The 23070-nt window shown below is 34.6% G+C and overlaps 1 protein-coding gene and 1 long non-coding RNA gene across 3 annotated transcripts in view; one reads left to right on the plus strand and one right to left on the minus strand.

Moving 5' to 3' along the window:
• Window positions 1–23070, plus strand: part of LOC110372143 (alpha-(1,6)-fucosyltransferase) — a 43705-nt gene that overhangs the window by 15686 nt on the left and 4949 nt on the right. The window contains exons 2-11 of one of the 2 annotated variants that reach the window (XM_049844354.2): window positions 673–857; window positions 2059–2181; window positions 2428–2472; window positions 3228–3443; window positions 10761–10926; window positions 15590–15776; window positions 20397–20496; window positions 21031–21168; window positions 22243–22396; window positions 22858–23031. In XM_049844354.2, coding sequence (XP_049700311.2) covers window positions 724–857; window positions 2059–2181; window positions 2428–2472; window positions 3228–3443; window positions 10761–10926; window positions 15590–15776; window positions 20397–20496; window positions 21031–21168; window positions 22243–22396; window positions 22858–23031 — 1437 coding nt within the window. In that variant the 5' untranslated portion in view covers window positions 673–723. The remainder of the gene's footprint in view (window positions 1–672; window positions 858–2058; window positions 2182–2427; window positions 2473–3227; window positions 3444–10760; window positions 10927–15589; window positions 15777–20396; window positions 20497–21030; window positions 21169–22242; window positions 22397–22857; window positions 23032–23070) is intronic. The other variant, XM_049844355.2, reaches the window with a different exon arrangement.
• LOC135117925 (uncharacterized) lies at window positions 5222–8817 on the minus strand. The gene is made up of 2 exons (XR_010277250.1): window positions 8505–8817; window positions 5222–5729 (listed from the first exon to the last, which is right to left on the minus strand). It is a non-coding gene; the product is annotated as an uncharacterized LOC135117925 (long non-coding RNA).

A 23070-nucleotide genomic window follows, 5' to 3' on the forward strand; every position in this document is an offset into this window, starting at 1 on the left:
AGCTAGTATAGACACTTTTTTGTTAAATACCTCGACACTAGCATGCTGAATTAATAATTGAGTAGACGTACATATGAATGTATGAAGGTCAAAGAAATAATATTTCAATAACATTGGTCGTTATTGAACATGATTTGTTGTGGCTAAAATTGTATTTGTCTCCAGTGTGTCTACTTTATAGACATTATCATTGAAAATCACTTTGGAGTTTGAGCCCGTATGACTCATGCTGTATGGTCATGCAGGTGTAGATAAAATACGCAAATCTTGTTTGTATGTTTGTGAACCTCGCACTAGATTTGTCTACAAAAATTGGTCGAATTCATCGCAGCTGCAGCTACCTATGTCCATATAGTGTGTTTTATCATGTGGGTCGGCGATTTCTAGTATCCCGGTGAAATTCTACAAGCTTCTTCTAGCAAGAAGATACGTTTCTTTTTATATAAAAACTAGCTTAGCTTCCGCTCGCGGCTTTGCCCGCGTAGTGTTCGGTTATATCGCGTTTCCAAGAGAATTCTTCAGCAGTTCGGGATAAAAACTATACTATGTTTTTTCTCAAGGTCAGCTCTATCTCTGTACCAAATTTTATTAAAATCAGTTACGTAGTTTAGACGTGAAAGCGTAACAGATAGAGGGATAACCCTTTGAATATTTTTCTCTCCATTGTTCCAGATAAGCATGATGCACCAGAACTGACGTTTGCCCAACGATGCCGCCGCGAGAATGAAGCACTACTCGAGCGGGCCGGCCACAGTCAATGACTACTTTATGATGTACCTGGCGAAATGGAAGCGCGCCGCTGTCGTCCTGCTGTTCATCTGGATCGTTGTCACTTACCTCGTTATATCTCCACTCAGGTATTTTCCCAAATTAGGCCGTCTAGTAGAATAAGGGACAGGAATTGGGGAAGAACGGCCTTTTTGATGTTTAAAAGAGCTGTTCTTTAGCTTGGTTTGAATCTGGATGTGAATGTGCTGTTTTTGAAATTACAATTGACACAAGAAGGCCATTAACAACACAACACTTCTTGTGTGCACAACTAAACCATCAAAAAGTAGTCACTTGTAGAATTAATCAACTAAAAGTTACGTTACGGGCAATCAAAAATATTGACCAGTAGACCAATCAGTGTGATTGCCGTATTGGGTTCGCTAAGACACACATTCTTTTAGACAATTATAATTAAGAGTTGATAAAGGAAACAGGATAGCTAGCTATAAAAATTATCAGCAGACTAGCTAATCTACCTATGGGAATTCTCATTCACCTCTGGAAGCTCAAACAGGTTTTACAAATGGCCACTTTAATCATACTTATGACGGAAATGCCTACAGATTAGCTTTTTTGTATCTGCGTATTTCTTATTAGTCAGACCGGCTTGCTGCATGCTTGCTACATCTCTTATATCCCGAAAATAGACTGGTGTGACCGAACAAAGACTTTTTTGATGCGATGCAGTTTTATTTTGAAAATGGAAATTCCAGATTTTGTTTTTAAAATGCCATATTATAGTCTTGGGCGAGGTGCCTTTGGGAGGGATCACTTTCTGCTATAAACTTTTAAGTGCTGTTTCTTTTGACATTAAGTTTTTTTTATTTGCAGCGTTAATGACGGGTAAGCTTTCTGCCGTATAAAAAACTTGAGTAGCAGTTTCTTTTTTTTAATGTTTGTGACGTCGTTTGATAACATGTTTTTTGAGATGTCGCACTACGCATTGTTTTATATTTTCATATCGATTTTGTATGAAAAATATGTTTGGTGTAAAAATCACACAGAAGAATTCTACCAAAGTAATACTACCATTTTCGAATTTAGTGCACTTACTAACATAAGCTAGATTCGAAAGAAATAGTTTGAATGCTGCTTATCAATCAACATTTTGCTGTGTCACATGCTTTAAATAAAACCAAATCATAATCAAAGTTACGTCCATTATAATCACAGTTTAAACACTAGTGACAAGCGTTTGATCAATAAATTTAATGTTTTTTTTGCGTTTCACACATATACGCCTGCTGTTTGAAAAAACCTCGATGTTGAAAACCGTTTCTCTTACAGATGCAGTGGAAGCCAGGACGAAGTCATAGAATTTCAAGAGAGGTTAAAAAGGGTATCGTCTCAATTGGAGACTTTGAGGGCGCAGCACAGTAATCTTATATCACAGATTAAAAAGTCTTCGAGGTAAGTTAGCAAGGAGAATTTACTCTATGCAAATTATGTTTAGATAGCGGAAGGTACTTTAGGAATGTTCCCAAAATATATACTATAATAATGACAGTTTTTATAAGGTAAATAAGAAGACGGTTGCTAATAAGTTTTTTCAGGAGACAATGAGTCTAGATAGGAGAATTCCCAGTTCCTATGCTTGGTTTATTTTTCCATTTATATTAGATACTTTATACTCTTTACATAAATTTTAATTTATAGCGACACGTCTGGATGGCAATACAAAAGCTCTTCTTCTGCCGCAAGGTTAAGACATATATTTAATTATTTCTGTGTAGTTTTAACACATATAACATAACATAATAATATAAGATTCAATATCACTTATCGTTGTGTAGTTATTTTGTCATATTTTCTCGGGATTTTCACAATTCGTGAGCGTTGAACTTCACTAAATGTTTTGTGTACCGTAAATGTTGTTGAACTTGACTGTCCATATTTAAATATGTAGTGCTAATAGAAAATCGTGTTAGGTAATAGTATTTAGGAATTTCCAAAGATTTACCTATTTATTAGATGTACTGGAAATCCATAATATGTGCTAGAATTCTATGTTTTAGACTGAATATAACATCGATCGCATTTAAAGTTTACTGTCATTTAACAAGCTCATTAAAATGGATATTAGTTATATGGTATTGGTTATATGGTATTAGTGTACTTAATGTAATTGTCGAACATTGCGTATTTCTCTTTCATGTCGTTGCCTTTAACTGATAATGGAAATGTAATTGTAATTAAATAATTACCCATATAGGTAGTTTAGTCTAACGATATATAATTTATAGTTGAACGATTAATAATTGCCCCATATTTAATGTGAACGAGCTCATTTTACTTCACTTTAACCGAATAATTAATGGGAATTATGTCTTTACTACTCACCCTAATTTCATAGTCAGTATCTACCATAAAGTAATGGACGAAGATGGTTAACATTCAAAGTTAATCTTTAAGGGACCATTTGCTAAAAAATGCTAAATCTTTTATCACTTTTCCAGCCTCCATGGTAACCTGAAAGACATAGACACAGGGTCCCTGTTCTTCGACGGGGGACAGGGACCTTCGGAAGACTACGAGAATCTCAGGAGAAGAATATTCTCCAATACCAAGGAGCTATGGTATTATGTACAACATGAACTGACCAAGGTGATACAAGAGGACAGCAAAGCTGAGAAGATACAGACGATTTTGGACCAAATTAGCGAGAGGAAAAGGTTGGTTTTTGTTTGTATTTTTTATTATAATTACTGCTTCTTAATACAGGCCAATATACACTTTTTGTGTTCTGATATAAAGGTGAATATCAATCACAGTCTTTAAGTGATGACATTCGTATTGTTTATTTCGGAATTTAATAGCTATCAGTCATTAATAGCAGTGTAGACTGTAGATATTCCGATCCGATGGCCGAGCACACTATTACAGATTATACTAGGTCTTTACCATGAATTGATGTTTTCATATTTTTTTCTTAAAAGAATTCCTATGCAAATCAATTGAATTCTTCTTTCTTTCAATGTTTCCATCGATATCAATGAATATACGTCACTTTCGCGTTTATAACCTGTACTTTAGCAAATGTTATACGCACATGTTTCTGATACGGTTGAACGAGATAAACTTTTGACTTTACGTCATGAACAAAACCGGTTGCCGTTCGCGAATTAAGCGAGACTTCTGGAGAAGGTTATGGACTTATATTTTGTGAATTTATTGTGAACTGGCTGTTTCCCGCAGTTTTTTTAGCGTACCGTAGAAAATACTTCCTTTGCCTCGATAAAATATAGCCCTAGTCGCTTGGGTAGCTTCCCAAAAGTTGAATTTTTCAACTCGATTCAGTATGTTTCGGAATTTTTTGGCTAAAATCAAAGAGACAAAAATAGTCCTTTCATATTAGTAGATTTAGTTGAATATTAATTGATTAGTTTACATTGTGGAAGAGGTTATTTGCCCTTTCCTTTCGTTCTTGTTCCACAACATACTCGTAGGAATGTCAACACCTCAATTTTACCAGTATCAGAGCTTTGTTAAATACCAACCTTAAGCTTATCACAACAAAGTTCAAAATTGTTTGAACCTAAACAAACTTCTTGATTTCATTCTAGTAAAAAGAAAGTCTTTTCAGTAAATGCCAGAAATGAAGAATGGTAATGTGCTAGTGCTTTGTATTATATTTATAAGTGATGACAGTAATTTAAAATCAATTACTGTATTGATTCAACTCGGGTAGAGTCGTACTTTGCCCTTGTTGGTACCAATAAATTTTGGGTTGAATTCATTAGTATGGTTCTAACGTTATTTGGGTACCTTTATAATGAAAAATGAGTTGAGTCGAGTATTCACATTCTTTCAAATTTTCTTTTGTGGAATCATATGACAGAGAAAAATCCCTATTTATGTGAAAATAATTCTGTCGCTGACTATGAAAACTACTGGATCGATTAAAATGGATGCAAATAAATGTACATGCAAATTGTTTTTGTATGACTATTCGACTCGGCTGTCTACTGAGAGCTCTTTGCTCCAAGTGTATTGCCGGAGAAAGGAAATAGGCTACTTTTTACTCGGCTGCGGGAAATTGTTCTACCAGGATGTGGGTAACTGCTTATTGTTGCACGCTTATACCTCTAGTATGGGATATCAGTAGCTCAATATTTAGTTAATTGGTCGCCGATAACAATTATTTCATAACCTATATTATTTACAAGAGGAAATAAAGTACACAATTAATACATTATTCTTCTTTGAAGATACAACTAAAATATCCTTTAGATTCGGTCGTAAGTGGACAGTCTCGTATAATTTGTATAAACAAATCGATGAGTCATGCGCGTCGTCAAGGCAACTTTTAAGTGGCACACACGTATTTAGTAGTGCGTACTTAAAGCTATGATGAGATTAAAAATACTTCTCACACCTATGGTATTTTGGCTTTTTCTATGCGTGGATTAAGTTATTTATAGGAGGTATGGGATTAAAAGAAATAATATACTAATTTGATATTGAAATATTTATTCTATACTTTAAATGGTACTTGGAAGCAATACGTCCGTCTAACAAGATCCCGTGACGCAGTGTGTGTAGAGTTAAATAAACAGTAGATTGTTCAGATAGAACAAAGAACAATGTTATCGAAAGTTAGGGGTATTAGTTTTTGCTTTATATAATCCAACACGCCCCCTCAAAAATTAATCCCTAACTTTTAGTCATTCGTTAGTTTACTATACAGTATCTAGTCTACAATTCAACATTACAAAGTGAATACCAACTTATAAATACGACGTAACATATTATACTTCCAAGTAAGGTCTGGGACAACTGTACAATAATGGTCCAACATTTGCTGCACAGGATCAGGGAAAACCCAGAAAAACCTGATCAGACCATTTCATAATGAAATTGTACTTAAATTAAAACTTATTCTATACCCAATCCTTTTCTCAGTCTTATAAAAGACACGACTGGTAAAGGTTTTGTCAACAAGTCTGCCAACTGGTTACCTGTGGAAATATAATTTAATTTTATTACATTTTTCTCAACTTGTTCTCTAGAGAAATGATATTTTATATCTATGTGTTTGGACCTTTTATGACTTGTTGGATTATTAGCTATGCTAATACATCCGTTATTATCTTCATATAAAATAATGGGCTTATTAATTTTAAGTTTATGCTTTCTGCCAGAGACTTAAGCCATAATGCTTCTTTAACAGCTTCATATAAAGCCATATATTCGATTCAGTAGACGAGACCGCTACTGATGTTTGTCTCTTTGTACACCATGTAATTGTATTTTGATCAAATAATTTAAACACATATCCAGTAGTGCTTTTCCTATCATTACAATCGTGGCCACCCCAATCTGAGTCGACATATCCACTTAGGATGTTATTGTAATTATTTCTTGTATATGTTAACTTCAAATCAATTGTGCCTTTGATATATCTTAAAACTCGCTTTAAGCATAACCACAATTCTTTATTGTTCTTATTTGTGTACCGACTTAAAATATTTACGCATGTACTTAAGTCCGGACGCGTACAAAGCATAATGTACATTAAACAACCGATCAGGTGACGGCATGGTGCGTCACACTTCTTATCAGCGTTAAGAGCTTCATAGTTTAATTTAAGCTCCATCGGTGTGTTTATAGGATTGCAATCACTCATATTAAATTTATTCAAAACGGTTTTAATGTAAGCACTTTGGTCTAAAGTAATTTTATCATGGTGTCTCTATTTTAATGCCCAAAAATAATTTGATATCGTGTAAGTCGGTCATTTCGAATTTAGTCATTAAATATGCTTTGAAATTATTCATTGTTTGCAAATCTGCACATGCTATAACTAAATCATCGACGTACAAGATTACGTAAATATTTTAGAAATGTCTCCTTTACCTTTCATATATATACACCTATCTACTGGGGAGTTCTGAAAACCTATTTCTTTGAGACATTGTTCAAATGTTTCGTACCAACATCTAGCTGATTGTTTTAAGCCATAAAGAGCTTTGTTTAATTTGCATACGTAATTATCTTTACATTTTACACCTTCAGGAACTTTCATGTAGATTTCTTCCTTTAGTGTACCATTTAGAAATGCTGTTTTTACATCCATATGATGAATCAGTAAATTATATTGATTTGCGTAGCTAATTAAGAATCTAAAGCTTGCTATTCTAGCAACTGGTGCAAATGTTTCATTATAATCACTAAGATATTCTTGACTGAAACCTCTAGCGACAAGACGTGCCTTATATCTTGAAGGTTGACCTGAAACGTCATTTTTAATAGTGAATATCCATTTACAGTCTACAATATTTTTATTTAATGGTTTTGGTACTAATGTCCATGTATTATTTTTCTTAAGAGAATTGAGTTCTTCTCTGACTGCTTTTTCCCACTGATTCCTATCGTTCAGAGATTTAATTTCATTTAATGATTTTGGTATATTACTTGTGATGGATAACGCACTATAGACATCATAGTCATTTTCATTATATGATTTACGCGAACATGTTTTCAGTCTTTCACTTCTTCGTAAATTTAAAAATTCATCAGGTTTATCCTGATTTTTGTGTTTCAAACTACTCTCAGATTCATTTTCAGGTTCATTCGGTATTTCATGACTACCGATTTTTCGAATTTTACTTGTACTGCATTCATCAGATTGAGAGCTATCTGATTTAGGGCCAGAACTATGAGACTTATAAGACACTGATTTTGTTACGGAGTCATTATCAGTTTCGTCTTGGGAATATGTATTATTACTCCGTTCAGGTCGTAATGAAGGCCTAGATTCGATAAAATTAGTCTCATCAATTACAACGTCCCTTACAGTTTCATATTTTTCGAATTCTGTATTCCAAACTTTATAACCATTGGGTTCATAACCTACCAGTATTCCTTTCCACGACCTATTGTCAAATTTGTTTTACTGGTTTTATTATGAACATATACAGTTGAACCGAAAACTCTGAGATTTTTAACGCTTGGTTTCCTATCATGCCACATCTCGTATGGTGTCTTTGATTGACTTAAAGCTTTCGTAGGCGTAATATTTATTAAATAAACTGCAGTTAAAACTGCATTTCCCCAAAACGTTTTGATGCTTTAGTGCCATTTAACATAGCACGAGCTTTTTCTGTTATTGTGCGAACCATACGTTCTGCAACACCATTTAACTGTGGGGTCCTAGGAACTGTTAAATGATAGCTTATGCCTCTTTCTCTACAGTAGTTTTTCATTTCGGTGGATAAGTATTCACCACCGTTATCACTATAAAGATTTACTACTTTGAAATTGAATTTAGCCTCACTTTTAGCGACATAGTCTTTAAAAGCTGTAAACACTTCTGATTTGTAAGTTAACATATACACCACACAATAATGTGTGTATTCATCAACAAATAAAACAAAATAATTTCTGTTATCTATTGTTGGAGGTGTTATAGGACCACAAACATCTGAATGCACAATAAACAGAGGGCGTTTAATGTAACTTTTGTCTTTAACTTTATTAAAAGGCAGGCGAGTCTGCTTCCCATTTATGCATGCTTCACACAACTTATCATTTGGAGTTACGGTATTTATTTCATCTAAGTCATCAATCATATTATGACATTTTAACTGCAGGAATTTAGTTTTACTTATATGTCCTAGGCGTTGATGCCATAATTCATATTTATTTTCATTAACATAACATGCTTGGGAAGCGGATTCCCTTTATTACTGGTATTTTAAACTCTAGAACTATAAGATTATTCAATGTCTTACCTTTCATGATGATTTTACCTTCCTTTGTAATTTGTGTGCCTTTGTCATCAAATATTATGGTGAATCCTGCTTGCTGCATCTTTGATACCGATATTAAATTATATGGTACTTCGGCACAGAACAATACATTTGTAAGTATTCCTTGCACTCCTGTTTGACTGATAAGATTTATGTTTCCCCTTTAGTTGCTGAAATAAATGTATTGTTTTTAGCTACTGAAATTTTAAAGGAGGATTTAAACATTCAAACGATGTGAAGAGATCATCTCTATTTGTGATGTGATCAGACGCTCCTGAATCTAATAGGAATTTAATTGTCGAGTGGTCTTTTCATAATGGTATGCGCTTGTCATGAACGCAAATCCTGAAAAAGAAGAATTCGAGGTCGTTCCCTCTTGCAGGGCAATAGTTTGGACTTGTCTTGTCCTTTCTGGGGCATTGTTTTGTATATTTGTCTGTCTTTTGAAATAGAAACAATCCTGTTTCTTGTGTCCTTTGCGTCCACAGTAATGACATTTCACAAATTTTTGTTTGTTTGTTTTCTTGAATGTTGTATTCTTCAAATAGTTTTGTTTTGTGCGATTGTATCTGTTTTATTATATTTTTCTTCAACATGGAGTATCTTTAAACTGGTATCACGACTCTCGTTTTTTAATTTTACTTCGTGATCTAATAGTCTAGTTTTTACAAAACCGAGAGTGATATTTTCTTCAGATAGTGTCTCAATTGCAGTGATAACGCCATCATATGTATTCGGGAGAGTAAGTAATAAATGAGCTACTTTGTCCGTTTCCTCTAATTTAGCTCCAGCAGCTGATAATTCTGTCAGCAGATCGTCAAATGTTGAGAAGTGTTTGATCAAGGGTATATCGGCTTTTAATTTTAATCCCAATAATTGTTTTCTCAGCGCTAATTGAGTTGCTACACTTTTCCTTTCATAGATCGCGTCAAAATGTTTAAAAACTGCTTGAGCAGTCCCATTTTCATTAATATAATTAAGATATGAGTCCGCCAAATATTCGACTATAATACTTTTGGCTGCCTTATTATTCTTTTCCCACTCAGCGGATCGCGTTCCAGGAATTTCTTCGTCAATAACACTGAGCAAGTTTAACTCTGAAAGCAGTGTACGAATTCTAAATTTCCATACACTGTACTTTTCTCCATTAAAAGGCTTAATGTTTCTTTTCACTTTTTCCATTGTCACAACTTTATTTTTATTTACAACTATGCACTTTACTGTCACTACGCACTACTGAATGTTCTCACTACTAAATGTCCTTTTTCGCACTGGGCCCATAACCTATAGGAGGTATGGGATTAAAAGAAATAATATACTAATTTGATATTGAAATATTTATTCTATACTTTAAATGGTACTTGGAAGCAATACGTCCGTCTAACAAGATCCCGTGACGCAGTGTGTGTAGAGTTAAATAAACAGTAGATTGTTCAGATAGAACAAAGAACAATGTTATCGAAAGTTAGGGGTATTAGTTTTTGCTTTATATAATCCAACATTATTATCGTTGATAGTGTCTTCAATTCCTCTAGATACTTCTCTTAGAGTTCAGGTTTCTGTGCAGGCATAGGAGGCCATACTTTACATTAAGAACTTTTATCACAGTATTTTTGCAATTTATATAGCAGTTTATTAGACTGCGCTTTACAAAAATACAAATTAATAGAATATCTTATAATTCAGTAAGATATTAAAAAAAAATTGAATATATCAAAATAATCATTTACACAATTCTTAACACACGAGTCGGGGTGACGACTCATATAGTACTGATAACCTTATTTCGACACCGGCCGTTTTGCTGGCAGTATAATTACTTTTAATTAACATTCGACGAAAGGACGGGGCAAAAGGGCAATCTCTTTAACTGACACTTTATGAAGGTGTTTTTAAACTTACGCGATTTGTACACATATTTATAAAACTTTGACCGTGGTCACGGGTGCAATACTGCTGAAACGTCGTGTAAAGGAAAAGGTATCGTACCTCCTTTATACATAGTATCGCGTATTAAGTCCCGATTGTTTATAAATATTGTGAAGTTGGTTGGTTGTTCCTTTCTTCGAACCTAGCGAAACACGAGTAACAGCTAGGCAAAGACATGATAGATCAGAATGCTCTTTCTCGTCAATCTAAAGACTACATATAGACAGATGGTTTAAAATATTATTTCACCATATTATCCCCTACAACTTACTTCAACAGTCTTTATTTTCAACTCCCTCTCTCTTTCAGATCTCTGCTCTCAGACCAGCAAACCCTCCAAGAGATAGATGGCTACCACGAGTGGAGACAGCAAGAGGCGGCCAACGTCAGCGATCTGGTGCAGAGGCGGTTACATTATCTACAGAACCCGCCTGATTGTAAAGACGCTAGAAAACTCATTTGTAATTTGAATAAGGTAAGTTTATTTTTAACTGAGATGAAATTATTGGTCTTCGCCGTAGGGATGAAGTCATTGCATAATTTCCCATGCATAAAAAGTTAAAGTCAAACTTATTTATTGCAAAGGGAGGGTAATAAGTACATAAAGCATGATGAAGCATGCATAATACTATAAAAAAGCTTATAAGGTCGAATAGTTTCAGCATTTTTCAACAAAACATGCTTGTGAATTTTTGTCATTTCACTTACTTGAACATCCTAAACATTACTGTTGTATCTGCAAACAATTCTAATTTGAATTTTAAATGGCCAAGATACTACTTATCGCCATGTTTTTGCATTTCTTTGTATGCAAACAACTCTGCGGTGCAATAGTGTCCAATTTTGCAATTCTACCTCGTTAAGCAGTATGTTAAGTAATTGTTTTATCCTCAACTGGTTAAGGAAAATATCCTCCAGTTTCCCAAGTTCTCAATAACAATATGTGTCTAATTAGACTATAGTATAGAATTAAAATAATTATTTTATTGACGGAAATTTAAAATAAGTACTAATTATAGTTAGTAGTTATATTTTTTTGCAACTTTATAATTTCTTTCAAAAGTTACAAGGATAAAAACCGAATTTAAATAATCAGTCAATCATAAATAAGGATATTTAGACCTTGAGCCGACCACCTTCATTAAAACTATTCTCATCTGAGGGCACGGCAGTGCCCCAGCCAAGACTCGAGCAAAGCGGGCATAATCTTTTTCCAAAATAATCTCATTTCTCCAGCACTTTAACCAAATAGTGTCACTCCATCACCAAGTTATATCAAGATGTTACTCCCCAAATGAATGGACATTTCAACAACAACTCACTCGTATATTTACAGTGAACGTTTTCTCACCTGTTGTCATCAATCACTATTAGCGAGCGATTCCTTGCTATAATTAACGTAGGCAGGAAACTCGGGGATTAGTCCACGGTGTTGCGTGTGGCTTTTCTGGATGATTTATGGGGAATTTTACTAATTGGTTCAAGTTATTTTTTTTTGCTTTGATGACCCTTGTTAGTCGCTAGAAGTAAGCGTTGAAGGTTACAGTTTATGAAGTGGATATTCAACGTCTCTTTGGCATAGATTTGATAGATTCAATATAAGGACAATATCTTGGCAGTTTTATTAATCAAATTGGATTAAGTATCATCATTTTAGCCAATTACCGTCCATTGCTAAACGTTGGCCTCCCCCAATATCAGTATGACGTATGCCGAAACAATTTCCTAATGTATTTGCGTTTATTGATAGCATAACACACTTGTAAAGTACATGTAAGTTCACTATCCACTAATTCAGTGGTCTTAAACTTAAATTGATATCGCTTCTTCCTTACAGCAGACAACCTATTTATTTTTCCGAAACCGCCATTTTCACATAAAAACAATACATCTTTCACAAATCCGCCTAACACCTGTTACGATCACTCTTAGCCCTACAATCCCTGCTATATTAAGCTCGGTACAAGCGCACGCGTCACAATCCGTCACTCGCAGACACGCGCGCACGCATCCGTCAACAGGTCATTGACATCGCGTTGTTTACTTTGCCGGCCTCTTGCTAAATATCATAGGATTTATGTTTTCTTTTTTTTAATGTAGCTGGCTTTTTTGTTATGTGATGAGTATGGAGGTTTAGGTTTAATATCTCAAGGGTAGCTCCCGTGAAGGATTTGAAAAAGGAATTTTGGAAGAAATAGGCTAGACATTGGATGGATTTGGATGTTGTTGATGGCAATGGGCATAGACAGAATTCGTAGTAGTGAAATATGGATGAAGCTACTAGTTTGCACTCATGTCTTAAAATGTGTATCTACTGAATGCTTAATGATATCTTGCAATGGGTCGTTTGTTCCATAGTTGGGTTTATTATGCGCCAAACCGTCATATTTATTGTATAGGTAAAATATTAAATAACAGAGTATTGAAAGTTAATCCTATTCGTTTCAACAGTCTTCGCCTATTAACAAATTACTTGTCGCTAAAGAAAACATACCGACCATGGGTTGAGCCGATAACAGATTGCGATGGTGTTTCGCACGTGTAAATTAAAAGAAAGCGATTAAACCAATATTAAAATAACAAAGCATTAGTTTGTAAGGTTACTGCTAACCTCTAAGTTTAGCTAAACTGTAGTTTCTTAACCTTATCGCTGTTTTATTGCATAATAGTTTTTATCTTGAACGTTAGCCGACCTTTGTTTTAAGTTTCAATAGTACGCTTGAAGTATTGGCATAGAATAATAAATATTACCTATTTTCAAAAATATTTAAAGAAACTAATAGGCATAATTTGTTTCGATTCCGATTCTGACATTGGCTGTCAAAAATAATGCTCTTTCTCCAGAATTTTGTACCTACATCATCATCTCCCGAGCCCTTTCCCAACTACGTTGGGGTTGGCTATAATAAATTTCTACAAACCTGTGAAATATTGGACTACGCACCTACATATTAGCATCTATAAAACAATGTCTTATAAAACAAAATCAATTTGAACTCTATTATCGAAAGAGCAAGGACGATAGTTTAATTATCTAACACATATTGCGATTTGACCCCTTAACTATTCTAAGAATCGAGTTATTAGTGCCACATACAGTCTCATATATTATTATTATATCTTGAATATTATAACAATACTAGCCGTTTTCACGCGGTTTCACCAGCGTCCCGTGGGAGCTAATGTCCGTACGGGGATAAAATTTAGCCTCTATGTTACTCGGGAAAAGTGTAGCTTTTCAACAGTGAAAGAATAAAACGGTCCAGTAGTTTTTGAGTTATCCATTACAAACAAAAAAAAAATTTCTTCTTTGTTATATTAGTAAAGACAACATGGTAACTGCATAGTGTTGGATTGGATATGCTTTCGGTATTTAAGTCATGTATCAAAATTGTGTAACTGGTAAACCTGTCGTTTGCTGTTCCGTTTCGTACGTGCCCATCCGTTGTATGAATTAGTTTGGCAGTACCTACTTTCACTTAATAGGTATACCATAGTCTAAATTATATAGAGGTTTCATTTACCACAGTAACCGCGCAGGAAATCCGACAACATACTATCGCATAGGTACTTAGGTAATTTTACCTAAAAAACTTTTACACTCACTATGAATAATTGGGAATGTTTATCCTGTTTTCGCATACCTACACGAATATGTTATTTAGTAGCGACGGTATTACGAAAGTAGCTACTCATATTGTTCGTGACTGTCAAAAGGTCAACGTGGGATGCTTGTATGCAATGCTAATGGATGTTAGTTTTGTATGACAGAGAAGTACGAGTACCTAGTATTATGAAAGTTTCATCATTAGCCTAGTTAATGTTAGTTCTTTAGGTTCAACGTACCTATCGTTTTCCTAACTATCTTGAGGTCGGCATCCAGTCTAAATGAATGCAGCTGAGTACCTGTGTTTTACGTGGAAAGTCTACCTAACCCAGTTTATCTGGTTGACAGACTTTCTGGCTTCTTTCTGTTACTGTAACGTCTATCAAAGATATTCAAATGACAACCAGGATCCGCCAATTTAAAGTACTCGGTATTAGTAGTAGATAGTCACTCATGCATTTCTCTTTCTATATTTATTCCATTTTTTAAAACAAATACCTATATTTGATTGCCTTCAATATAACCTTCCCATGGATTGATTTATCCTCGTATGGTCATGAGAATGTGAGATGACATATTTCTTTAGACAATGGTGTGATATTTTGCTTTTAGAAAGGTATTTTGCGTTAACGACAATAAGTTCGATGGAAAATATCATAAATATGAACCTAGGGAATGTAAATAGAAAAGACATTTTTGAAATGATCTTTCTTTTTAGTGTGCTGTACTCAAAGGATACTTCGTTACTATTGGTATCACATGAACCGTTAGAGACAATTGAAATTACTACATACCTATGTATTATGACTTCCTTAGCTACAACAGTAAATAATGAAAAGTATGTAATATTAATATTATATGTATAGGTAGTACTCTCATATAACACACGTGTTTTTTTTACTAGTAGCATAGATAATGGTACGGAACTCTCTCGAATCGCAATCTCTTTGGAACTATGACGAGGTTCTGACGAAAGAGTCCAATACACAGTTGGATTGCATGTCCGTTATGCTAAATGCATCTGAATGCCATTAGACTAACAATTAACACTGGCTGGTTAGCACTCGCTTGTTGTTGAGACATGTTTCGGATTCGGTCGTTCCAGTTCACGATGGAGTGTTAAATGGTGCTGAGTATTTGTATTTAGGGTGAAGAAACTTTGATAGGAATACATTGTAGTAACTTGTCGGCTTAGTAGACGTTTTGGGATTAAGGTTATTTTTGAATCGCAGCTCGCTTGTATCTTTATTCTTATAGAATTCCATTAAATTGTTTCTAAGAGTCAGGAGTATTATTTATTAATGCTAAAGAAACTCTGTCTGTCTGCTGCGCTTTTATACCAATAGAACCCATGTACAATATCATTTGCACACACATATCTAGAGCCTGGAGAAAGGAAATAAGCTACTTACTGTCAGGGTACGGGTGGCATAGCGGCGAACAGCTAGAATTCCAATAATACTAAGGCTTTTTGTCAAGACAAAACGTTAATTTACTTTTGTTAATTTATTTATTTTTCCTTCCTCCCCAGGGTTGCGGCTTCGGCTGCCAGCTCCACCACATAGTGTACTGCCTGATATTCGCGTACGCCACGGAACGGACGCTCATACTCAACTCTAAGGGATGGCGGTACAACAACAAGGGATGGGACTATGTGTTCATGCCGATATCCGATACTTGTACCAGCGCCTACGATGATAAAGTCGTGCAGTGGCCAGGTAAATATACAAAATTTGTTTTGACCGTAGTACTTATATAGGTATTTGGGTTGTCTCAAGTATAGCGTGAATGAAAATGCACTGAATATTAGTATACATGTATACGCATACACATTGCTTTCATTGCGAAAGCGCAGTCTAGTATTGCGGATTACATAGGTACAATAACTGATCCGTCCGTTGGTTTTCGATTAGACATTGAATCTAATGTCAAAATTCAATCTCCAATCGAATAAAAAAAAATAATGGATTGGTTGTTGTAATCCGCAGTAAGACAATGAGCATGTTCAAATAGACACACTATTGCTAACTCACTTTCGTGAGATAGAACATCTATGATGGTAGTAGCAGAGAAGATTGGTATAATAAGCATTGCGTTGAAATGCTAGGAAGATGTTTTTACACCCAATCTTTTATGCAGATTTCAAGACAGTTTAAGTATTTTTCTGATAATCAACGAGTTTCATTGAGTTAGTGGGTTAATAGTGACACGCAAAAAACAGTTGAGATTACTTTGTAAGTTAATCGTGAAGCTGGTATAGGATTGCACAGACTTCACGGTTCGGAGAGCTCGTGGCGCCGTTTTGCACTTGATCTTTCCTCGTATCGGATTGCAGTCCCATCGAACTATGAGTACATAGACAGGGCTATTTAATCGGCGTGTAAACTTCTTCATCATAATATGTATTGTAACAGGTAGATTAATATGCAGAATGTTAAACACACAGGACATCTTAGAAAAGAAAGTAGGGTCCTACTGGATCATTTGGTACACAATTACATAAATTATGATGATCAACCATGAGGTTTTCAGCAGTACCAGTTTTTTTTTATTAATAGAACGGATTGTATTTCAGACCTCGAAGACCTATCCTGGCTTCCAGGTATAGATAGAAGTTTTGTAATGCTATTTTAGGTATAAAATAATCGTAGCCGAACAGTTGATTTACCAATTAACAGTATCTAAATTAATTTCAGGTGATTATTTGCGTAAGTTATTTTTTAATTTAATTTTAGCAGGAAAATTAACATTGGGTTTCTTTATACACACGTATATATTTTTTCAATAAATATCGAGACAGCTTTGATACTTGGTAGGTTAGCCCCAAGGTAAGAAATTTATTATCTTGTATACTTACAAGTGATATTCAAATACATATTATAACAACCAGAACCAGAACATGAGACCATCTTTTCGACAGTCCGGCATGACGTTGCGCCAACAAAGGGTCGTCAAATTACTTATGACGTTTGAATAAAGATCTTACATTTATGCAGTTCACCATAAATCTAAATGTTTTGATTTGTGAAATACCTCTATCACTATTGTCTGATGTATACCTATTGAAACATTTCTCGAGCGCACTCCCAGTGCATCTGGCAGATGCCAATAACATGAAATTCCATGAATACTGAATATTATGTTTACATCTGTATCTGTTGATACTTTTACGTTGAATTTTAACTATAACCGGACCATTTTCAGTTGTCAAATCGCCGATTTAACCAGTTCGGCGTCGGTTTCACAGCTGGATATTGTTTTAATAAATGGTGCAACTTACCCTTATTAAAACGTAGAATATTAGGGTCGTAACTATTCAGCCGAGCTTTTGTTAGAATCAACACATTCCAGAAGTGAAAGTATGGCCATAAATAATTTTATAACAACTGACACTGTTTATTTTTTCGAGATAAATCTAAGTTGTCAATCAAAGAGTTTTGGATGGCGAATAGAGAAGAGAGTTATGAGGACTTCTTAGAAAACGTTGTCCGTAAAATTCGTCCCGCACACACAGCTGAAGCACGTAAACCTAGCTTTTTTTCATATTTTATGTAACTTTTAATAATTAATTTAATTTATGTAAATTATGTGACCTCGTTTGCATTATGCTGATGATACTGTCGTCTAACACATCTTTGGATAGAAATATGCACATTTTTCAGACGAATTACCAGTATTTCCATATATCTGAATGAATCTGTCTGAAAACTAAACATAACAGAACTTCGTAAAGTTCTAAAAAGCATCAATAAATTTCTCCGTATCTCTATCGACTATTGGTTATTATTTATACATCTGTTTACCTCTAACTATTTCTAAATCTTAACTAAGATGTATTTTTCGAAATGGTCCAGCAATGGAGGTCGAAGTTTGCATACTGGGCAATTTGACTATTTTTGAAGAATGTCCCGAAGACATGATAGGAATTCAGGAGCAGCCCACAAATCTGACGTGTAACCTATTTTACAATTATTTATATATGTAAACTCTTTTGTAACTATAATTATTTAAATATGTAAACTCCTTTATAACAGTTTTATTACTAGCCTATTACACTCTTTTGCAAAAAAAACGGGCACCTATTCGAAATCTTAGTTTTAAGGACTTTACGTGTATTTCAAAGGGTTTTAATGATTGTAGTATGTTTCTAGCATCAAAAGGGTTAGCCAAGCATGCATGAGAGTGTATTCTAAATTTGAATTTTGTACAATTGCTAAGAAATTGGTTAAACCTCGTCTTGGACTAATTGCTGGCAGGTGGTTCGTCGGTGTTTTGAAAAGTTTTTGAAGTGATTTTCAGGAAAATGATATTGCAATTTTAATTAATGATTAATGTACTGTTTTGTTAGATCAAAACATTTTTGAAAAACTATGCGTGTTTGATAAAATTTTCACCTGCTCTAAATGGGCTATACTGATGATTGATGGCAATGTTAAGAGTTTCGGTATTTTAGTGTAAAGCGTTCTAATGTTTAGATATTGTACCTACCTGTTTTAAAATATAGCTTTTTCATAAATAAACACTATTTAGAAGAGTATCAGTACTTTGAGCTACGACAATACCAATTTAACGTAAGCAGTGCCCATCACAAGTCGTCTCCTATCGGACTTTGTCATTTTTTAAAGTCTTGAAATTCTGCAAAATACAGAAAATAGCACATAGACTGTGAGCACGAGGTCTTAAGGTCTCGTAATCACTGATTTTTAAACATCCTCGTCTCTTGGGAAACTCCGTAGACCTCAGAAGATCTAAGAGTCTGAGCGTTCAAATAGCGTGTTTTCATCCCATGGACATTTTATTAAATAAACTTGCCTGCACCGAGATTTTCTGGCATCTGCAGCACTTTCCTGCTTAAATCATGACAATAATTGGCTATCTGCTCATTTCTTAAGAAACATACGCTTGGCCAATAATTTTGAATTCTTGACTCCCTTTCAGCTAAATCGTCGTTTAGTAACCCGATACCTATGGAGTTATCGAGAGCTTCAACGAGACAATAATTTGACTTTTTAGATAACTTTAACCCTCCTCATCATTCTTCATGTGGTTAAGTTTAACATTTATCACAAAATTTGGTATTTTTTAAATGTCAAAGCCCGATAGGAGACGGGTTGTGATCGGCACTGCTTACTCTAAATTGGTTTTGTCGCAGCCAAAGTTACTGATACTCTTCTAAATAGTGTTTATTTATGAAAAAGCGATATTTCAAAACAGGTGGGTACAATATCTAAACAATAGAATGCTTTACACTAAAATACCGGAACTCTTAACATTGCCATCAATCATCAGTATAGCCCATTTAGAGCAGGTGAAAATTTTATCAAATACGCATAGTTTTTCAAAAATGTTTTGATCTAACAAAACAGTACATTAATCATTAATTAAAATTGCAATATCATTTTCCTGAAAATCACTTCAAAAACTTTTCAAAATACCGACGAACTTTCTGCCAGCAATTAGTCCAAAACAAGGTTTAACCAATTTCTTAGCAATTGTACAAAATTCAAATTTAGAATACACTCTCACGCATGCTTGGCTAACCCTTTTGATGCTAGAAACATACTACAATCATTAAAACCCTTTGAAATACACGCAAAGTCCTTAAAACTAAGATTTCGCATAGGTGCCCGTTTTTTTTGCAAAAGAGTTTATATAGTGGTTTCGTTTTCATTATGCTGATGTCCTGTGAATAATATTCTTGTAAATAATTGTAGCTTCCATAAAATAAATTGTCTATTGATATAATCTTTTTGATCGCTTCGCTGACCGCCGATGACCCCTGAGTTTTTGTACTGTGTTTGAACTGCGAAAATTATTATTTTAAAACAGATAAATAAACTTATAAAATTGTCAAAATTAAAAAATAGGTATTTCTTTGCAAAGTACAGTCAGCATAATGGAAACGAGGATCTCTATTTTAACGTCAAATAAATTATTTGTTTAGTTAGACTGTTACGTGTCTAACATGTTTGATATATTCGAATTATTTGCCTCTCTTGAGGATTTTCAAGTGTTTGGTATTATAATATACTGGTTCTTGACAGTACTTACATACTTATTTGTTGTTATACAAAACTTGTGTTAAGTGTGAAAAACCTGTGGTGGTGGTGGTAATATTTACCTGAATAAGTTTGATGATAATGTTTGTACCTATAAGACAGATATTTTCGTTTATTACAAGCTGTGTGCTCATAAAATCTAGATTTGTTATACAACGTTTTTGTGTGCGATCTTTTTTGCCATTATATGATAATAACATATTTGTTGCGTGTAATTGTGTTAAATATTATTTTCTCTATATTTCTCAATTAACAAGTTTATTTTTATTACCATTTCAGTAACGTACGACGCCAAGGTCTTGTCTCTGACGTTCATAGACTCGATATCGCAGAGGCCTAAGTTTTTACCGCTGGCCATACCAAAAGACTTAGCTCATAGGTAAGTTCATACAAAGTTATATTATTTTTATGGAATTCATTTGGAAATAAATAGCTCGTGATTGTTGAGTTTCCTGTAAAATATTAATGTATTTAAATATGGTAACATGTTGCCCTAATATGTATTTTAAAACTCGTGTTTTGATTTTAGATAAGTTATAATTATTCATAGACACCATATTTGTAACCATCAAGGCGGGTAAGTTTTTGAACAAGCGATAGATTTTCGGTACTCCTCAGCAGAGAATTTCTATTGGTTGTTTAAAAACTCCGCTCCAATTTAGGGAAGTCTGGGCCTAATACAAATATTCTGATGACTACGTCTATTTTGACGACCAATGTACCCAAATGTCTCCTATACAATTTATTGGTTTAATCATACTTACATTTTAATAAAAAGTAAGTATGTAAGTTTTCCTAATAAAAAAAAAAAAAACTAAAACTAAAAATATTTGTAGACAATATCGTTATTTTATTTCCAGGCATCCTTAAATCTGGACCAGTATATTTTTATTTTATTTTATTATTTTTTTAGAATAACGCGGTTTAACGGCGATCCTTCGTCATGGTGGATCGGTCAGATGCTCAAGTACGTGCTGAAGCCGCGGCAAGCGATGCAGAAAGCCATCAACGATACCATAGCCAAAATGAACTTCAAAACGCCTATCGTTGGGTAAGTTAACTAACGGTGGATTTTAATAACCTATCTGTTGAATGATTTGCTTACTAGAGATAGGAATTTAACAAATAGTACGAGTAGGTAGGTAATTGAAATTCGTTTTAAACATCGCCATACGAAAAAATGCTTCTTTTCTGAATCAGTTTGCAATATCTGTAATTTTGACAGTTAGATCATATAAATTGTTTTAAAATAAATAGTGAGATAAAAGTCGGAGCTGAAGTTGTAATGAAAGTATCCTTTGCGACTGGTTGCATTTTTTTTAAGACTTGAAGATAAATTACAGAAACTGCAACTAGTATGACATTTCACAAGACTGCAAAAGCCTATTTGAAATAAAAAAATTTAATTGCTGGTATTTTTATATTTCTTATCGATACTACAAGTGAAGCATAGTTTGTTTAAATGTACGATTTACTAACTAAATATTTGATTTAAAAACTGTATGTATTGGAAAGTTGGTCTATTAAAAACTCATATGCAGACAAAGTATGTAACAACGAGAAATTGAAAAGAATAATCGCTTTATAAACGATGATTGAAACAATTTTACAGTTGCGATAAGTTCGTTTTATCCATAATGTTCCGTGAAATTAATTATTTTGCTCCGTTTTATTTGCTGGCAGTGTATTACGTTCCGTTTTACGATAGCGGTGTTATTGTTCAAGTATTACTTACCGTATAATGCGCGGTTATTGTTTGTGATAATGGTGCTAATTTTGTTAATATATTGTATTTTTCTTGTATCTTTTTGTTGTTGGTCTGGCGTGATATATTTGTTTAATTGATTGTGATAATTAAATAATAAGTTGTGGTCTTGTAAGTTTTATTTACTTACTAGCTTTGGTAGTTTTTCCACCGAGACATGTTGTAAAGTTATTAAAAGTTGTTGTCTTTTTTAAATATAGTAATTAAAATAAGTCTTAAAGTTTCGACCAAATTAGTCCATACTGTATTGGGTCTATGCTGCATATATCTTATCTAAATTACAAGTTTATTTTTATTAAACAGTGTAATTATAGGGTAATATGTTCTTTATTAAAATTTCCTTTATTTAATTTATTACAGTGTGCACATACGAAGGACAGATAAAGTGGGCACGGAAGCTGCGTTCCACCACATTCACGAGTACATGGCTCACGTGAAGAATTACTACGATCAACTAGAACTCACCAGGCCTGTGGATGTCCGAAGAGTTTATTTAGCTACTGATGATGCTAATGTAAGTTTGAATACTTTTTTCGCTCGTTTAACCATTTAAATTGTGAAGTCATTTAATATCTTCCGTCAATCTAATAGCACTATTTGTTCACCGCCTCACTATTTACTAACATTAGTCATAAATAGAGTATCGGCGAATGCGGTAGCCAAAATGTATGTAGATGCCAGTGGCGGTATTATGAACGTAACACCACTCTATATACATTTTGGACTAACGTCTGACCAGCTCGTTAGTGACACTCGGCATGTCGACGCGGAGCGCAAGACGTGGGCAGCGGGAGTGATTACAGGAGCGCGAGGAACGCTCACAACTGGCGGGACTGTCCCCCGCTTCCCGCGTGCTCTTTCGGACTGCCACTAACGAGCTGCCTGTACACGCGCCCGCACTAGCACCGCGCCCACCGACCATATTCATATCACGTTAGGTACTTTTAATACCAGTACCTTATATCTTGTCCCCAGGTGCTAGAAGATGCTCGCAGCAAATACCCCGAGTACACATTCCTGGGCGACCCGTCCATAGCGAAGACAGCCGCCACCCACCGCCGCTACACACCGCTGTCGCTGACGGGGCTGCTGGTGGACCTGCACATGCTGGCCATGTGCGACTACCTCGTCTGCACCTTCAGTAGCCAGGTATACTGTCACAGCCTGGACCCTGGAAGTTAGTGATTG

This window comes from Helicoverpa armigera, chromosome 16 (genome assembly GCF_030705265.1).
Source record: "Helicoverpa armigera isolate CAAS_96S chromosome 16, ASM3070526v1, whole genome shotgun sequence".
In the NCBI taxonomy this organism is placed as follows: domain Eukaryota; kingdom Metazoa; phylum Arthropoda; class Insecta; order Lepidoptera; family Noctuidae; genus Helicoverpa; species Helicoverpa armigera.